The 15,905-nt window shown below is 37.1% G+C and overlaps 2 protein-coding genes and 1 long non-coding RNA gene across 3 annotated transcripts; all 3 read left to right on the forward strand.

Annotated features, from left to right (window-relative positions):
* The first annotated feature begins 256 nt into the window (after nt 1-256).
* LOC142180641 (uncharacterized) lies at nt 257-1,283 on the forward strand. Its single transcript, XR_012709277.1, has 2 exons — nt 257-657; nt 1,085-1,283. It is a non-coding gene; the product is annotated as an uncharacterized LOC142180641 (long non-coding RNA).
* Nucleotides 1,284-8,761: 7,478 nt separating this feature from the next.
* Nucleotides 8,762-9,427, forward strand: LOC142162743 (putative mitochondrial protein AtMg00860). The gene has a single exon (XM_075219430.1). It carries the CDS (start codon nt 8,762-8,764, stop codon nt 9,425-9,427), a length of 666 nt encoding a protein of 221 aa, XP_075075531.1.
* Nucleotides 9,428-9,718: 291 nt separating this feature from the next.
* On the forward strand, nt 9,719-10,177 carry LOC142162744 (uncharacterized). The gene has a single exon (XM_075219441.1). The coding sequence runs from the start codon at nt 9,719-9,721 to the stop codon at nt 10,175-10,177; it is 459 nt and encodes a 152-aa protein (XP_075075542.1).
* The last annotated feature ends 5,728 nt before the right edge of the window (nt 10,178-15,905 follow it).

Raw genomic sequence — 15,905 nt, forward strand, 5'->3', positions numbered from 1 at the left:
CTGATATACGTATATTGTAAATTTATATTAAAATAAGTCAACGTTTAAGCATGCAAAACCCTTTTTCTCTTCTTTTCTCGTGTTTTGAGAATATCTTATCTCGTAATAGACTAGATCAATTATCATATTGGAACTTGGTTTTATCTATTACTCTTTTTCCCATTTATACGAGGTTGTTTAATTAGGCATAAAGTTTGGAAAAAGAAAAAAAAAAGAATTTTATAAAACTATGGTCCGAAACAAGTCAAATGTTCGAGTGGATATAAATCATCTAAAACCCCTTCCACTTCGTCTTCTCGAACAGATCCTCCCTCCATTTTTGTCATCTTCATAGATTGCTTATGTAATGCTGGTTTTGGGTAAGGTTTTAGAGGAGCTCTTGAGAAGTGACTATGGTCCTATGGAGGTGGTTTTCATCCGGTCCCCTTAATTTTCAGCTCTCCTTATGGTGGACTTTAGGGTTTGCTGATTGAAGAAGAATGATGATGTATAATGGATGCAATAGTGGTCATTGGTTGCCGTCGGAAGATGGTTGGGTGATGAGTAATGGGTGGCCAGTAGAATGTCAATGAGGCGGGGCGGCAGGGCAACTCTTGACCCGCTATGATTTTGACCTGTTAATTTTTTAAAAATTTTGCCCTGCTCTGCCTCTATCAAGTATGTTACTTATTGTTCATTTTTTTCTTTATTTTTTATTTTGCATTATGTTACTCAATGTTTTCTACTTTTTCAACTTTTATTGAAGCATTTAAAATTGACATGTATTAGTAATCATTCCTGTACATATCCAATATATAATCAATTAACAGTAGCTTTTGTTTCTAGTTTTCATATTTATGATTTTTGCTGTAGTTATTTATGAACGCCATTTATCGACTAGATTTACTCAAAAAATAACTTCATCAGCTTGTTCGTTTCTCATAGGAAATAACAAAATATTTTGAGAACTAGAAGTATCTGTAGGCCTCTGCTTCAATGTACTTTGAGAAATATGCATATCATCCTTGCTCGTTTCGCTCTTTTCTTATAGTATAGTATTTGAACATAGCTAGCGTAAGAAGACTGTTATCTCTTTCTAATGCAGGCAAGGCCTTTGCTTAGAAGAGCGTTGGAAGTCTTGGACAAAATTACAACGGTGAACAGATGGCTAGCATCAAAATTGATATGAGAATTACCTGTATCTTTTTGTGTTGATGGTAAGTATTTGAGTTCTTCTCCAGGTAAAGTTTTGTATATGTAATAAGAGTATGTATTATTCAGTTTTCGAATTAGGCCTCAGTCTATCCAATGGCCCACTATTCGAACTAAGAACTCACCTGCCACCTGCTCTACCTGTTTAACCCAAAAAATAGTTTTCAAGGTCAAAATAATAATTTTATATGACGGACCACAAGCAATCGATTCAATCCGAAAGATATAAAATTTCGTTAATACAACGTGATAGAGAAGTGAAAAATAAATTCAATGATAGATAATATAATAAAAATAAAACAGAGAAGAAAGAATTCTTATTGAATGATCTTTGATAGGATAATAAGCCGAACAGAGCTTGAAGGGCCGAACTATGGCTAACTTGGGAGCAAGATGCTATGAATTACAATGTATAAAATTGTAGAGAAAAAAAAATTAGATTCTCCTGGCGGTGGTAAAAGTATGTCTATTTATAGGGCTAAATCTAAGCAACTAGTCTCCTTGAATTATGGGTCCATTATGAGCATTTACTTAATCCATCCATTACTTTTGGAAGACTTGTAACAGCTGTATAAATGCTGGAATTCCGTAACTGATGAGTTAATTCCGTAATTGATGAGTTAATTCCATAACTAATGAATCAGTCCCGTAACTGATGAGTTAATCACGTGCTTGTTGAGTCAATCACGTGCATGTTGAGTCAATCCCGTGCCTGTTGAGTCAATCTCGTGCCTGTTGAGTCAATCTCGTGCCTGTTAAGTCAATCTCATGCATGTTGAATCAATCTTGTAATTGATTGCCTTGTTTTGACCGTTACAATCATTTATTGCATTTATTGTACGTTACATAATTGATTTGTAACTGATGGTGTAATGATGGTAAATCCCATATAATCCGGGATTAATTGATTTCTTCCTCATTTGTAATTATGAGATATTCTTCCGCACCTGATCTGGGCTATTTCATGATGATTAGTTTTGAGGCTAACAGGCACGGTACGAGTATGTTCGGTCCCGGGGGTGTTTCACATATCATCTTTACATGTCATTCTTTACTTTTCTTCAAACTTGTGTCGTCATTTAATAGACCCACATGGTGAGTCTAATTTTTACTAATACACTATCCCATTGAAATTTTTAAAAATTAAGTTTTGTCCTGCACTGCCCCGCCTTATTTATATTATCCCCTGCCTTGCTCTATTAAGTGTTTTCACTGTCCCGCCCCCGCCCCAATTGCCATTCCTAGTGGCCGGCCAGGGGTTGTATAACCATTTTCTCAATGTCTATGTTTGATTAAAAGTGGCTGGTCTGAAAAAGGTCTAGTGTGGATGGTGAGAGACAACCCTGGAGAGTTCATTCTTGTGGTTGAAATAGAAAGACGGGTGTATTTTAAGAGTTGAAGGGCAAGAAATGGGAATTCGTCGGCTTGTCATTTAGAAAGGCATTAAAAATGTCTTAGGCTAGGACTCAACTATGACTAAACTTACTGAAGAAGAAAAGCGTGCCCAAAAAATATTAAGTTGAATTATTTTTAAATATAAAATTATGTCAACTATTTTTAGGACTAACTAAAAAGAAAGGAATTTGACAAAAATTAGGACAGAAAGAGTAATAAATATTTTGAGAGAGATTATATACTTTAAGTTCCGCCCGTGAAAATAAAGTGGAATAAAATTGATTTTTAAGCAACACATGCATGGAAAACATTACTTCAAGTACAAATCATCGTATTTGAAACTTTTTTGGGTTATAAATTAATTTAGCAGGCTAGGAAAAAGTTTATAAAGCTCAAATTTGACTAGCACAGCAAACCTACCAATCCAATCCATTACCTCATTTGAATCCCAACCCTCCAAACCTTTGATTCAATAGTTCGCAACTCTTCCCTTATCACATATAAATAACTAAATCTTAAGTAATACTTATTTTCCAAATCCTAGTCGCAACCCTACTCCCCTCTACTTCATCTCGCCCCTAGCCATCCTGAAAAATTAATCTCCCAGTCGTATCTCATATGGCCCCTCCTCTATATTTTCCACGTCATCCCTTTGTACGGTCGAATAATCGTTATTCTTATTCCTCTTTTTCCACTCGCTATTTCATACACAAAATCATACGAAAATGTTACTCCAAGGGCATGTGCTAGACAAAAGGGGAGGCATAGGAAGCCTTCCATTTGTCGAGGATAAACCCAAAAGCTACGTTGCTTGGACTCTCCGAAAATGTCACCGGATACGTGTCGGATCCTTCAAAAGTAGTGCATTTTTGAAGGATCTAATACGGGTGCAGCTATATTTTGGAAAGTTCAGGCAACATTGCCCAAAAGAGTGAATTTTGGTTTTTCTAAGGGGATTACTTGGGGGGGAAAGGTAGAATGCTGGAAGTTTCTTTTGGGATGTTATAGGCAACTTTAGGGTTTTAGACAAGGTTTGCTTGGAGAGGGAGAGAGAGCTTCTCGAGAAACTAGGGTTCAGCTAACGTATTTTCCAGCGTCCATTCAGGTCCATATTAGCATTTGTTTGAACGCATTTTAAGCGAGAAATAACATTTATTTTCATCTCATTCGTAGGCAGAGGTAGGGCTGTGCATAATTTGGTACATACGGAATTATCGTAAACCAAAAATATTGGTATTTGATATTTTGGTGGTATGGTATTTGGTTTAAGTTTTAAAATATGTTGGTATTAGGTATGGTATTTGGTATTTTAAATTGAAATATCGAAATACCGATGTCGTACCGAAATATATATTATATTACACAATACACATATTGTTAATTATAAAATAAATATAAAAATCTAAAATTTAATTCCTTTATTCTCTAAGTTCATCAATTAACTCTAAGCATGTAACAAGACATTCCAAATGATCAAATTTATTCTTTTATGTATAGTTTTCTCTTTCTGGGTTAATATTTGCTAGTTTCGGACAAAACTTTTGTCAATAAATATTTTTAATTTTGTACCTTTGAGTACTTTAATTATTACAGTCTATGACTCTATGCACTAGTATTCAAACCGAATAAACTGAAGTTACCAAACCGAATAAACCGAAACCGAACGGAAAACTGAACCATACCGAATTTAATTAGGTACAGTATTAGTATTGTATTATAAAAAATCGAATACCGAAAATACCGAACCGAAATATCTAATTACCGTATCGTACCGATCAACAAACACCCCTAGGCAGAGGTGCAGTTTGTCTTAATGATTTGACTATTTTGTGAGTAAGAGTAACTAAAGTTCGTGTGATGGCATTTAATCGCTTAGTCAGAGACACTATGAGAGATTTGGGAGATAACATAATGTTTGTGCAGATATTCATTTAGCTAAGTCTCTAGTGCATGGGGTGGTGAATTTGTGTTTGCGTGCTTTTGTGCGTATGTGTAACATCTGAGAGACTGATTTGAGCTTCTCGTCTACCATTTTATTTATTTTATTGTTATTTATATTTCTTTTGTCTTTTTTTTTTTACTTTGTTGTATGGATTGTATTTCATTTCTTTGCAGAAAAGTTAACTCATCCTTCATAATACTACTATAGATCGGCCAAATACGATGACCTCATCGATGGAGAGAAACGTGCACTTGTTGTTAACTCTCCTGGCCCCGCTAATCCTCACAGCTTGCATTGCTTGAAGCAATGTAATAATATCAATGCTCTTGTCAAACATTATGATGCAAACCGCAAAATCTGCAAGCACTTTCTTCCGTCACAAATAGTTTTTTCTTCATCTTGATAATTCCGTTTTATTTCTCAAAACTTTTATTGTGAATATTTGTTAGAATTTAGTGAGATTTGATACAAATATTGATAGTATAAAAGAAATATAGAGTGATCAGATCTTTAATTTCCTTTGATTTTTTTTATTAGAAGCGATTTCTCGATAAAATGATTCGATTTTTATTCCAATAATTTATGTCTTGTATTTTACTAATAAAAGATCAAAGACTGATTCTCCGGAAGGGTTAAGTCGTAGTTCCTAATTTTTTTAGTGAATATCTTTTTGGTAAACTTTTGGTTGATTGCTTCGGCGCATGTTGATATGGTAAGTTAGTCGTTGATTCACATTGATTTATGTATATGATATATTTTGAGATGTTTTAGCAAATTTAAGTAATTATTGGAGACATTTTATTTTGCCATTTATGTTTACTTTTTGCACTGGATAAGGTTTTACAAAATTGTGTGTATAAAGATATCTTTATGTAATATATTTTATGAACTACATATCATTTAGGTTCCACTTGAAAAGATAAAACTTAGCCCCTAAAATAAATAACAAAACCTTAGAGATATTGTTAAAAAAGAGAGGACAATAATGGTGGTTGATAAAATATGAGAGCTATAGTTTTTGGGCATATGAAAGAGCTGAAGATGAAGAAATTCACAACAGATATAGAGAATGAGTAAGAGAAAGAAGAAGAAAACTAGTATCACTAATATCAACTGCTTTTGGCGGCAGAATATAACCAACTGAATATCTTTAAATTGCCCTATTAGTGTCACACCCCAAACGTATAGTGAAATTGAAAAAGGAAAATCAATTTTCAATTAGACTCTAATTTTTTCTTTCTAATTTTTTTCTCGTTTTGGAAATTAATCTTTTCTTGAAATATACTAGATCAATTTTATATGATTAGTTAATAAAAATTTTGGAGGGTAGAATTATATATGTCAAGATGAAGTTGAAGTTTCATGCATGAAAACAAAGAGGAATAAAAATTAAATAAGATCAGGTTTTGGGCAGGAGAAAAACATTGTCAAAAGTTTTATTTGGACATAAAGCCAAAAATACTGATCTTCTTTTATTGCAGGAGTTAAGTTGTTAAGTGATGCAAGAATGAATTATGTTGTGCTTGTGGAGTAGTACATGTCGCTTGCGAAGGAGTACTTGACCGTTAGATTTCGTTGGAATCAATTAAAAAGAAAGTTTCAGTTGTTACACTTTAGTCCTCTTAAGTTTATGGTTTATGTTTACAGTATTAGCAATTGAGTCTGTAATTTCTTTACAAAGGACACTTTTGGTCCTTTATAGTACTGTCAGCTGAGAAGGGTACAACCTTATCTCTTAGTAGTGGTCCCATAGGGAATATTCCTCTATATAGTTATAATTCTCTGCACTTTGGCGAATTTATCAATTGAAATCATCTTAGTTAAACCCTAGTATAACTTTAGCTTAGTTTTTCTCTTAATTTCTTCCAATTCTTGCTACTGTTCTATTGCTTTTGGCATCATTTGGTATCAGAGCACTTTCTTGAGCTCTGTGGGTGATAACAATAGCAAATATGGATGAGATTAAATCTATGTTTGAGAGGATGACAATTGAGATAGTAAATTTCTCGGGTAGGCAAACATAGCTCGGGAATCAACATGAAAGGGCTTTTGCTGTGCTGAAAGAGTCCATTGATGCGGTGAAGAGGTATGACCGAGGAAAAGGCATAGAAGACATGGATGGAGGAGGCGAGATCTACACTCCTACAGGCAACCCTGCTGCTTGGGTACATGGTGGTATTACCACATCTCAGTTTTCTCCAGCTGCCTACCATTTGGGGTTTGGGCCCATGCCTCAATTTCAAGGGCCAAGGGGGGTTGGTCCACTCACAGACCAACTTTTACAGCCCCTACTCAAGGGCATTCTGTTGCTGGTAACAATGGGAGTGGCTTTATTCAAGGACAACCATCAGCTGGATAGAATGTGAATGGTGAACCTGCATCTGCAGCTCAAAACTCTACAACTACATCGCCAAGAGGAACAAATCTGACCAGAATGACCAAGCTAGAGTTCTCTCGCTTCAATAGCATCAACTTTATGGCTTGGCTCTGTAAGGTAAAATAATTTTTCTCACTAGATGAAGTTGAGTATAACCAAAGGGTTAAGGTGGCTTCCATACATTTTGATGATACAACTATTGAGCGGCATCTCACCTATTTAAGAAGTAGATCTCACTTACCTTATCCTAGCTGGGAAGAGTATGTGTATGCTCTCATAGATAGATTTGGGGCTGAATATGCTGACCCTATGTCTGAGCTTAAGCTAGTAAGGCATGTGGGGATGGTAGAGGATTACCAGAAGGAATTTGGCAGAATCATGGTAAGTTGCACATCCTTCAAGAGTATGATATTATTGCTTTCATCATTGGTCTCAAACCAGAAATTGGGTTTACGGTGAAAAACCATCGACCCTTTTCCTTCGACAAGCTTACTAGTTGGCCTGGAATACTGAAGCTGAAGTGAATGCTCAGTTGAAGATAACTATGTTCATACTGTACAATGAAGGGTCATCTCATACTAGGGGTAATACTTATGGATCTACTACAAAAGGAGGATTCTCTAAGAAGGATGGAAACATGCTTAAAAGAGAGGCTGCTGCTAACTGGAACAAAGGAAATACAAGGAAACTTACTACAGCTGAGATGGATGAGAAGAGGCAGAAAGGATTGTGTTTTTTTTTGTGATGAGAAATTCTTCCCTGGTCATAACTGTAGTGGCTCCAAATATCTATACCTGTTGGAGGCGGAGGAAGAAGGGGAAGAGGAAGAAGAAACAGGAGACTTAGTGTTGGTAGAGGAGCCTGCAGAGATAGCTGAAGAAGCAGGAGAAGAGGTGAAGGGAGAAGTGTGTGAAATATCAGTCAATGCTCTACATGGAGTGCCAACATTCCACAATTTTAGAATGACTAATTATTTCCAAAAAAGGCCACTAAGTATATTGGTCGACCCTGGTAGCACACACATTTCATTGATGATGATGTAGCCAGAAGCTTGGGAATTACTACCTAGAAGATTAATCCTCAAACCATCAATGTGGAAGATGGGAATAACTGGCAGACACATGAGCTTTGTAGACTTGACTTGGCTACTACAAGGGGTCACTTACACAGCAGATTTTCTATTGCTACCATTGGGCTCTTGTGACTTGATATTGGGAGTGCATTGGTTGCTTCCATTAGAAGATCTTAAGCTGAACTTTAAGGAGCTTACCTTGGAGTACAATTACCAAGGAAATGAGTGTGTATTGAAGGCAGAAGTGGATAAGATAAAAAACTGTGGAGGCTAAGAAGTTGGATAAACTAGCTAACAATGAGGACAACTATTTATGTTGAGAGTGCTGCCCAGGGAGGAGGAGCAGACAGAGGCTAACATCAACATACCTTCACAGATGCAGTCACTACTTGAGGAATACAATGAGCTGTTCACTGATCCTCAAGGTTTACCTCCCTCTAGAGGACCATTTGATCACAAAATACCATTGTAGGCAGGAGGTAATCCTATAAACCTCAGACCTTACAGGTATTCTTTATCATAGAAGGATATCATTAAGAGGTTAGTGCAGGATATGCTTGATCAGGTAATTGTACAGCCAAGTTCCAACCCTTATGCTTTCCCAGTAGTTTTAATGGGAAAGAAGGATGGAAGTTGGAGGCTATGTATTGATTACATGGGCTTAAACAAGGATACCATCAAAGATAAGTTCCCTATTCCAATCATACAAGAAATTATGGATGAGTTGGGTGGTTCACAGATCTACTCCAAGATAGATCTTAGGTCTGGGTAACACCAGATCAGGATGACAACAAAAGATATAGCCAAGACAACATTCAAAACTCATCCAGGGCACTATGAGTATTTGGTAATGCCTTTTGGGCTTACCAATGCCCCTTCTTGCTTTCAGAGTTTGATGAATAATATGTTCAAGGAGCATCTTAGGAAATCTATCTTGGTATTCTTTGATGATATCTTAGTATTCAGCAAGAACATGTCTGAACACTTGATACATCTTAGGATGACCTTTGAGTTGTTAGTAAAGCACAAGATATTTGAAAGGAAATCCAAATGCTCTTTTGGGGCTAGCAGGATTGAATATTTGGGGCACATTATATCTGCTGAAGGAGTAGCTACTGACCCTGAGAAAATTGCAGTAGTACAGTCTTGGCCTACACCAAAGAATGTCAGGGAACTAAGGGGCTTCTTGGGTCTGGCAGGCTACTATAGGAGGTTCATCAAGCATTATGGAGTGATCAATAGGCCATTGATAGAGATGCTACAAAAAGATGTTTTCCAATGGTCTAACAAGGTAGAAGAAGTATTGAACAAGTTAAAAACAGCCCTTACATCAGCATATGTGCTGGCACTTCCAAACAGTCTGCTTATTGGTCAACAAGATACGACAGGATCTTTTTACCATGCAAGGTGTAACCCTCTGCACTTCCACAACATATCATCCTCACACTGATGGTCAAACTGAGGTGCTCAATAGGACTATGGAGACTTATTTAAGGTGTTTCTGTGCTGATAGCCAACACGATTGGGCTTCTTATTTGTCACTAGTAGAATGGTGGTATAATACCACCTTCCATTCAGCCATTCAAACCACACATATGAAGCCCTCTATGGACAACCTCCTCCTACCCATCTACCCTATCTACCTGGTGATGTTGTTGATGAAGAAGTCGATCGAAGCCTCACTACTAAGTAGTTGAAGGTTCAATTGCCAAAGTTCCACATTCACAGAGCACAACAAAGGATGTCAACCTTGGCCAACAAGCATAGGGCTGACAGGAACTTCAATGAAGGAGATTGGGTTTATCTCAAGCTTCAGCCTTATCGACAGATCACACTCTCAAACCATTTATTTTCTAAGATTTCAACCAAGTATTATGGCCCATACCAGATCCTACAGAAAATTGGTCCAGTTGCCTACAAACTCTCACTCCCTTCTCATGTTGCTATCCGTCCCACTTTTCATGTTTCACAGCTCAAGCCATGTTACGTCATACCAGATCGAGTCAATCATCCTCCAGTAATTGATGTTACCAGTACCTACTATGTGGAGCCTCAAGAGATTTTGGACAGAAGGATGATCAAACGAGGAAACAAGGCAGTCCCTCAAATTCTGGTTCAATGGTCCCAAATGTCGAAGGAGCAAGCTACTTGGGAAAACTATGCAGTGATGAAGTTGAAGTTCCCTTCATTTCTTCCTTGAGGACAAGGAAGATTTTTAAGGGAAGGGCAATGATGCAAGAATGAATTATACTATGCTTGTGGAGTAGTACTTGTCGTTTGCGAAGGAGTACTTGACCGTTAGAGTTCGTTGGAATCAATTAAAAAGAGAGTTTCATTTGTTACACTTTAGTCCTCTTAAGTTTATAGTTTATGTTTACAGTATTAGCAAGTGAGTCTGTAATTTCTTTACAAAGGATACTTTTGTTCCTTTATAGTACTGTCAGCTGAGAAAGGTACAACTTTATTTCTTAGTAGTGGTCCCATAGGGAATATTCCTCTATATAGTTGTAATTTTCTGCATTTTGGCAGATTTATCAATTGAAATCATCTTAGTTAAACCCTAGTACAACTTTAGCTTAGTTTTTCTCTTAATTTCTTCCAATTCTGGCTACTGTTCTATTGCTTTTGGCATCATTAAAACTTGAGACAGAAATCAGTCTTTGAGAAAATAATATCTTGGTTTATCAGTATGGCTTTAACCCAAGTGCTTGAATTTAGAATTTTGCATAAAAAAGCCGTTAGTTTTACCCTAAAATTCGCAAAGCAATACAAGATCATGAACAAAAATCTTTAATACCTTCATAGAAGTACTGAAGTGCACACTAAAAAAAGAAACTAATATTTGGTCTAAACAAATTGCAAGGACTATTGATTTACTTTCTAATTACTTCTATTTTAGTACTCTCTCCATTACAATCCCGTTGACACTCATTGCATTTTAGTCAGCCCAAAAAAAAAATGTCACAATTGCTTATTAAAAAGAGTTATTTTTAGAATTCATACTTTACCCTTACTAAATTGATTGATTATACAAACATCTATAATTTTTTTAGACCACAAGTTTTAAAAGATTTTTCAGTCCATGTGTCGAGGCAAACATTGTCATATAAATTAGGAAGAAGAAGTATTGTTTAAGAATAATTATCTACGCACTACTAAAAGAGCCAAAGCTAGGCCGGAATATTCATATATCAAATACCCAAATTGATCCATAAGAAATTTATTGTCAAAGGAATATAAATATATCTTTTTGTTTGTTATGAAATATTATAATTATATTAGTGGATGTCTAGAACTCCTAAAGAAGTTACCCCCACTACTCTTCTCCATTAACCTCCCACTACTTTTTACCATTATGGTTGTAACTCTCACACCTCCATAACATCCTCCATGATCTTCCCCCATGATCTCAATAGTTAATGTCATGTTCATGGTACCCCTTTGTATTACATATATCATCCTATAAATAGAGAGTTTGAGCATCAAATTGCACATACTTGAATACATCGAAGAAATAAGAATCTCTCCTCTCTTTCTCTCTATATCTCTTAGCTTGTTTTTCCGTATTTTATATTGTTACTTTGAGCTTAGTTTCTTAATACGTCATCAGCACGAGTCTCTATCCAATTGAGTTACTACATCTACAAAATTATCTTACATCAGAAAAAGCATATTTCAGTTGTGCCTAATATTCCTCTAGAAGAGATGCGTTTTTATTTTCCATTAGCAATTTCATGGAATAGTATGAAATATAATAGAAGGAATAACAAGGTTGAGGAGACTAGTACATCGTGGAAAGGCATATAATTCTAAGATCCGTTTTCCAATTTTTTTTAAAACTAATTCATTTTCTTGTTCGTTTTTTTCTCAAAGGTTCTTTATTTGTTATGAAAGTTTTCAATACTAAGTATTTTCTTCTTAAATCTTTTCATATTCGTAAGTGTTTTACTTTATAAAGTTGAAAATATTTAGATATAAACTAATTACTACTCCATATATTTCTTTCTAATATTATTGTACGTTTAGTCTTATCTCTTTCAGCTAATGTTCAGGTTAGATCTTATATGTGAATCAGAAGCATATAATGATGCAACCAAATGTTACGTACTAAACCAGAGACCAAAGATGTGCATAAATGTGATGACCCAAAAGGTCATCATTTATTTTAAAAGTAAATTCTGCATTCTGAGGCCTTAAAAACCTCTTTCGGCATCATCTCAATTTGCATGCGCAGTCCGGGCACATAGTCGGAGAGCCATTTTGTGAAAATCTGTGAAAAATGATGAATTTTGCCTTTAAAAGGAATTTAAGTTGACTTCAGTCAATATTTTGGGTAAACGGATCCGGACCCGTAATTTGACGGTCCCACAGGGTCCGTAGGAAAATATGGGACTTGGGCGTATACCCGAAATCGAATTCCGAGGTCCCAATCCCGAGAAATAAATTTTTAAAGAAATTATTTTCAGGAATTATTTATGAGTTTTGGAAATGAAATGTGTTTAAAACTTGATGGTATCGGGCCTGTACTTTTGTTCTGGTGCCCGGTACAGGTCTTATATATGATTTAAGATAAGTCTGTGAAATTTGGTAATAAACGGACTTGAGATGACGTGAATCGGATCGTATTTGAGAAAATTGGAAAAATTGAAGTTCTTAAGAAATTTCATGATTTTGATGCTAAATTCATAGTTGTTGATGTTATTTTAGTGATTTGAATGCACGAGCAAGTCTGTATGGTGTTTTTAGGTTGGTGTGCATGTTTGGTTTGGAGCCCCGAGGGCTCGGGTGAGTTTTGGATGGGCCACGGTGTGAATTTTGGACTTGAGGAATTGCAGATTTTAGCTGTTGCATTGCAGGCCTGCAGGCTTCGCATTTGCTAAGCCTGGCTCGCAAATGTGAAGGCTATGTCGCAAATGCGAACAATAGCCCAGGTTAGCTTACCTCGCAAATGCGAGGGATTGATCGCAAATGCGATCCCCTAGTTTTAGCCAGACGTCGCAAATGCGACACATTGTTCGCAATTCCCACTTCGCAAATGTGAAAACTGCTTCGCAAATGCGAACTTAGCAGAAGTCTGGGTTCGCAATTGCGAACCCTGGTCGCAATTGCGACATCTGCAACCTGCAATTTTATAACCTAGCCGAAAATCTTTCATTTTTTACGCTCTTTCAAAACCAAAACACTCTTGGGCGATTTTTCAAAGACAACTCTTCTTCCAAATCGATTGTAAGTCAATTTTAACTCGTTTTCTTCAATCTTTAACATATTTTCACATGATTTCAACTCAAAATCAATGATTTTTATGGGGGAAATTGAGTGTTTTGGGTAGAACCTAAGTTTTTCAAAAATTGGAGATTTGGACCTCGATTTGAGGTCTGATTTCAAAATAAATTATATATTTGGGTTCGTGGGGGGAATGGGTAATCGGGTTTTGGTTGGAACCTCAGGTTTTGACCATGTGGGCCCGGGGGCAATTTTTGACTTTTTGGTAAAACTTTAGAAAACTCATTTTTCATGCAGTAGAATTGATTCCTTTAGCATTTATTGATGTAATTAAGTATGTGGTCTAACCTTAGTTTGAGGGATTAGGAGTCGAGTCTTATTTTCTATGTGGTATTTGTTGAGTACGACGTATAGGCATGGTGAAGAGTATCTATACGTTGGTGTCAAGCATGCCCGTGAGTCTTATATTATGATTATTGTGACTTCATTGTATTATTCATACTTGGTGATGATTTCTATTGTTGGGCAAAGTTTGTTGAAGTAATTATGACATTTGAACTTTGAGGAGCGTTGGCTCAAGTTGCATAATGAAATGTGAAATTATAAGTGGTAATTGAACCTTTTAGAGCATTGGCTCAAATCGTGAAGTGAGTTGTAAAGTAAAAGTGAAAAAGAGAAGAGAATCATTATATTATCTCCCTTGCTGGGATATTGTTGCTTTTGATGTTATATCCCTTGCCAGGATGTTGATGTTTCTTTTGATGTTGTTCCTTTGCCGGGACTTGATTGTTGAACTATTGTTCCCTTGCCGGGATTCTTATTGCAATTTCATTTATTCACTTGCCCTATTATTTTTTATTGTTGTTTGGGTGAGGAAGAGCGTAAAACACGTAGGGTGATGCCGTGTATTGTTTTGGTGAGAGAGTGTTAAAGCACGAAGGGTGATGCCATGTATGATTTGTGAGGAAAGAGTGTAAAACACGAAAAGTGATGCCGTGCCACACAATGTACCATTTTGTACCGATTATATTGATTATATAGTAAGGAGGAGAGTAAAAGAACGAAGGATGATGCCGTGCACATTTTCATTATTTGATTGCATTGGTGAGGACGAGATTAAAAGCACGAAGGGTGATGTCGTGCACTTATTGATTTCTGATTCTTTGTTGATATCTGAGATATATTGTTTCTTTCAGTTACCTGTTGTCTTTTTATTCTAAATTGATAGTTCCCCCACAGCATGTTACCCCTCCCATATTTGATTGTATATTACTGTACTTCTTTTCCGCTGTATATAGTTAAATTGCTCAGGTTTATTCGGTAGTTTTGTCCTAGCCTCATCACTACTTCACCGAGGTTAAGCTAGACACTTACCAGCATATGGGGTCGGTTGTGCTGATACTACACACTGTGTGCAGATACCAGAGCAACAGCTTTTGGACCATAGATTGGGTGGCTGCCTTCAGTCCACGCGGAGATCCAAGGTAGTCTTGCAGGCGTCCGCAAGCCCTAGCATCTCTCTCTATCCCTTTATTCCTGTTTCATTTATTTAGTTCAGAAACAGTGTATCTTTTATCTTTCAAACTTTGTATGTAGTATTCTTAGATCGTCTGTGAAACTGTGACACCAGTTCTAGGTGGTCGAGGCTCAAACAATTGTATTAGATACATATTTTAGATATTTTACTGCATTTCTTCTGCTTATGGTAATTTTCACTGTCTACATGTTATTGCTTTAAAATTGTTAAAGAATATAAAAATTGAAAAAGGTAATTTGTTTGAACAATCGGCTTTCCTAGCTCACATTAGTAGGTACCATCACGACTCCCGAGGGTGGAAAATCCGGGTCGTGACAAGTTGGTATCAGAGCTCTAGGTTACATGGGTCTTACATTTTACAGACAAGCTTAGTAGAGTCTAAGGGATCGGTACGGAGACCACTGTATTTATCCCCTAGAGGCTACAGAGTTAGGAAAAACTTCCCATTTATTCTTTCCTATCGTACGGTTTGGTTTCTTAATGTTAATTGAATTTCTACTCTGTTCTTTTGCAGATGGCGAGAACACGCGCTTCTTCATCCACTGACCAGCAGTCTGAGCCCCCATCAGCAGCTCCCACGAACGGCAGAGGGCGAGATCGAGGTCGTGCTAGAGGCTGAGGTAGGGGAAAAGCTTAGCCCAGAGCAGCAACACCAACGACGGAGCCTCAAGTTGACTTTGATGATGAGGTTCCGGCCCCGGCACTTTCAGTGGGCCCAACTCACGTCGCAGAGGGGTTTATTACTATCCCCGCACTCCAGGATGCTCTGGTCCATCTAGTGGGCCTTATGGAGAGTGTCACTCGGGCAAGCTTGCTTTCTGTAGCACCAGCCGTCTCTCAGGCTGGAGGAGGAGCCCAGACTCCTAATACTCTCACTCCGGAGCAGGTAGCTCCCCAGTTCTAGACTCCAACAGTTCAGCCAGTTGGAGCAGTTCAGCCGGGTATGGTAGCTCAGACCGGTGATAGAGCAACTATGTCTGTTGATGCTTTGTGGAGGTTGGATAGGTTCACCAAGCTCTTCACTACTACTTTCAGCGGTGCATCTTCCGAGGATCCCCAGGATTATCTAGACAGCTATCATGAGGTTCTCAGTAACATGGGGATTATGGAGACCAATGGGGTCGATTTTGCTACTTTTCACTTGTCTGGATCCGCCAAGACTTGGTGG

This window comes from Nicotiana tabacum, chromosome 1, assembly GCF_000715075.1.
Source record: "Nicotiana tabacum cultivar K326 chromosome 1, ASM71507v2, whole genome shotgun sequence".
NCBI lineage: Eukaryota > Viridiplantae > Streptophyta > Magnoliopsida > Solanales > Solanaceae > Nicotiana > Nicotiana tabacum.